Source organism: Egretta garzetta, unplaced genomic scaffold (assembly GCF_000687185.1).
Source record: "Egretta garzetta isolate BGI_Z169 unplaced genomic scaffold, ASM68718v1 scaffold224, whole genome shotgun sequence".
Classification (NCBI taxonomy): domain Eukaryota; kingdom Metazoa; phylum Chordata; class Aves; order Pelecaniformes; family Ardeidae; genus Egretta; species Egretta garzetta.
Genome location: NW_009259530.1, coordinates 73,928 through 77,540, shown reverse-complemented (window position 1 = coordinate 77,540; position 3,613 = coordinate 73,928). Strand labels below are relative to the sequence as shown.

General features: G+C 50.9%; 1 protein-coding gene across 1 annotated transcript in view; it reads right to left on the bottom strand.

The window, feature by feature from the left end:
* Positions 1-2,008: 2,008 nt before the first annotated feature.
* The window catches only part of UTP3 (UTP3 small subunit processome component), a 2,781-nt gene continuing 1,176 nt past the window's right edge, over positions 2,009-3,613 (bottom strand). Inside the window, 2 exon segments of the mRNA XM_009637575.2 lie at positions 2,009-2,417; positions 2,420-3,611. Of these exon segments, the coding sequence (XP_009635870.2) occupies positions 2,071-2,417; positions 2,420-3,611 (1,539 nt within the window). The 3' untranslated portion in view covers positions 2,009-2,070.

The following is a 3,613-nucleotide window of genomic DNA, read 5'->3' as shown; positions in this document are numbered from 1 at the left end:
AGCTTTTGACCTCGTGCTGCGTGCAAAGGACTACATTCATTTCCATGTCCCAGGAGGTTCTTTCGATCTTAACATCCATCCTCCCCTTTGCAAGGATTTCGCCATGGAAAAAGCCTACATGGGTTCACCCCCAGCCACTTCAGGGCGTGAGGATTCCACCCTTACTCCTGCGTGTACCTCCAAGCTTTCCTCTTCCCGTACAGACACCCGCTACCGGCACAGGCAGCCAGCCCCAACACTGACCTCAAACACCGAGTTTTTCTTCCCTTCTGCCATCAACACTCCTCCGGCCCTTGCAGTAGTTTCCATTACCCCTTGCCGTGCAAAGTGCTACGCCTCTGCAGGGAGCAAAGATCTCCTAAGCAATTCCATGGAGGAAATCAATTCCCAAGGCTTTGTAGACAGTTTCCGGGTTTTTTTTATTATTATTATTATTTACAATGCAGCATTTAACTGCTGTTTGGCCTGTCAGCAGCAGGGGGCAAACAAACACAGGGCCATTAAGTCAGCAGAACTTGCCATTTCACTATTTCATCCTATACATCCACCACACCAGAATCCTGTCTGACATCACCATGCAGAGCTCCATGTCCCATGGATCCAGGACATACAAGGGCTACTAAAAGTCTCCATCTGTTCCCATCTGCCCAGCTTAAGTTTATTGTTTTTCTACCTCTCCCTTTAACAATCAGCTTGGAAAATTAACAAATTATTCTCCAGCCAGCAGTTAACAGCATGTTCCTGGCAGGAACAGGCCTAGGGCGTAAAGGATTACATCAAAGCCTATGGAACCACGTTTCACTCGCAGAAAACCATCACCTGCATGTTTGAATTGCAGCGTCCGGCCTGTCGCAGGTTTGAGAGCACACACTCCTATTTTGGCTTCCCCCACGACAGTCACACAAAGAAAACCCCAAAACCAAACAAAAAATCCCCCAAACCAACTACCTAGACGCACTAGTGCTCCCGTAACACGGAACGGCATTTATTGATCATTCCCCGTAACCGATTTCACACAGGAAACAGGCAGCAGCACCCTTCAGACACCACCGGTATACAAGTCGAGGCACGGGCTCCCCAAAACTTGTCCCAGACGCAAGTGCGGGTCTTACCTGAGACAGCGGTTGTTAAACTTTTTGGAAAAATTAATCAGTTAATCCTCCTTTACAGCCTGAACTGGAACTGGCCACTCACAGTCAGCTCCCAGCAAGAACTTCAGTGCGGGGTTAAACGTGTTTTCCCACCAGAAGGCATGGAAGTAATTGAAACATTTTTGAAGTTTACCTTCAAACTGAAGACGATGCTACGTCTTACCCATTTGTCCTCTATCAAGGCTACATTAGACCTATAACAGCAGACCAACAGTTAACATTTATCATAGATGAAGTGAATGTATTTATCACAGGTATAAAGAACTACGAAATCCAGAAAAGTCCTTGCTTTGCTTCAAACTGAGGTCAGGAGGGGAAACTGTCTCAGGCCATGTGGGATTTAAGTAACAGCTTTCTGCTCAGCTACAAAATTAAAAACATTTAAGGGAGCCTAGAGTAGTTTTTAAATGTATGAGCACAAGGAGTTAATCAGAACAAGGGTTAGAGAAAACACCGTGACCCCACATCTCTCGTTCTGCAGCTCAGCGAGAAAAAGGATGGACCAGCACAAGACAGTAGAAAGGGGGAGGAGGCAGAGAGCGCGGCACAAATCCCAGCCTCACCCGCCCTCGGGAGGTCCCGCCATCCCACCCCGTCTCCCCATCAGTCCCGCACGGCCCGTTTCGTCCCCTTCGCTTGACACACCCCTGGCAGCCTCCCAAAACCAGTATTTATGGTACGGAAAGATGACGGCGTCGCAATAGAGGAAAGCACCTTAACACTCAGGCTGCCTGAGGAAAGGACCCCGGGCTACTTCTAGAGGTGGCACCTTTTGAAAAGCATCCTCTGGGAAAAAAAACCAAATACTACCCCACCCCCAGTTTTCTTAAGAATAAAAAAAACCAGAACATCCTTTATAAAATTTTTATTGGATTCGGTAGCGCTGCTTGCAGCTCTCAGCAACAGAGAATAAAAAGCCTCATTGAAGCTTCCTGCTTTTCTTAACTCCCGCGCGAATGCCAGACAGTTCCCCGGCGTATCTGTGCAATTCCCTCCGAACCTCACGGACCTGGCCCTTGCGGCGAATCTTGGCTCGCCGAAACTTCTCCCGATGCTTGACCCTGGGGTTGCGATCGATCTTCTTCCTCCGGGGCGTGAGGCCTTTGTTCTTGATCATCTGATAGGTCACACCTCTCTTTTTATTTGGATCCTCTCCTTCCAACACCGCTTCTTCTTCGAGCGTGTCTTCGTCTTCCGTTCTCTTCCTCTTGAGTTTCAACTTCTCCTCCATCATCTTGTAGTATTTTAGGGCAGCCTCTTCATCCCCCCCGCCTCCCCCCACGGTCCAGCAGCAGCAGCCCGGCCGTTGGCAAGCGCAGCAGCACGTTTTGCTTTGTTTTTCTTAACATCCAGTGGGAGAAACACCGCAAACTTCTTCTCCTTCCGTAATTTATCTTCCTTCTTATCATAGTAGTTTTTCAAAAGCATACGAACTTGCGAGGATAACTTTTGGTCTATAACAGCTAGGTCATTGATTATATTTCTGTAAGCAACCAGCCGTTCGATAATGGGGTGACTATGAACCGGCATCCTCTTGGACTTCAAAACCAAATAGAAGCTGATGTTGGCGCAGTAATTCAAGTAGAGGTGATACTTGGTCTGCAAGTAGCGGCTGCCTTTCCCTTGCGGGATAGTGCCGTTTTTCACCATTTGCAGCAGCGGGTGCAGCTCGTCCTTCAGCTCCATGAGCTTGACTTCAAAGTCCTCAATCAGCTGCAGGAGCTCAGGGGACTCCTGCCTCAGCAGCTTCAGCTGCTCCTTCTTGGAAAGGGCCTGCAAATCTTTGTCAATCTTCTGCCCCTTGCTATCGTGGGTTTTCTGCCGCTCAGCCAGGTAGCCCTGGATCACATCCAGCCCGTAATCATCCTCCCCTAAGTCCTGCACCAACCGCCTCTGGATGACCTGAGCCTCCTGCTCCTCTTCCTCCTCCTCAGCATCGACTTCTTGCTGGCCACGCTTGCCCTTGGCCTGGGCATCGCTCCCGTAGTCCGTGTCGTAGTAGAGCTGCTTGCGCTGGCCCCAGGAGAGCTCGTGGGGGAGCTTGGTGTCCTGACGGCGATCCTCCAAGTCGCTTTCCATGGACAGGTCCCCATCTTCATCTTCAACCTCATCTTCCTCCTCCTCTTCACCTTCTCCATCCTCATCCTCCTCACCTTCTCCATCCTCTTCTGCGCTGTGGTCCATGTAAAGATCCAGCTCCCGCACCTCCTCTTCTTCTTCCTCCTCACCGGGTCCATCCTCCTCTTCGTCGTCCTCCTCCTCGCTGTCCTCTTCGGGCAGCTGCAGCGCCAGCACCTCTTCCTCCTCCTCCTCCTCGCTGTCCCCGGCCTCTTCCCCGCTCTCCAGTGCCGCCATCACCGCCTGGAACTCCGCCTCGTGGAAGTCCTCCACCTCCTCCGCCAGGCCCTTGGAGCCCGCCTGGCCTCCGGGAACCTCCTCTTCGCCATCCTCCTCCTCCTCCT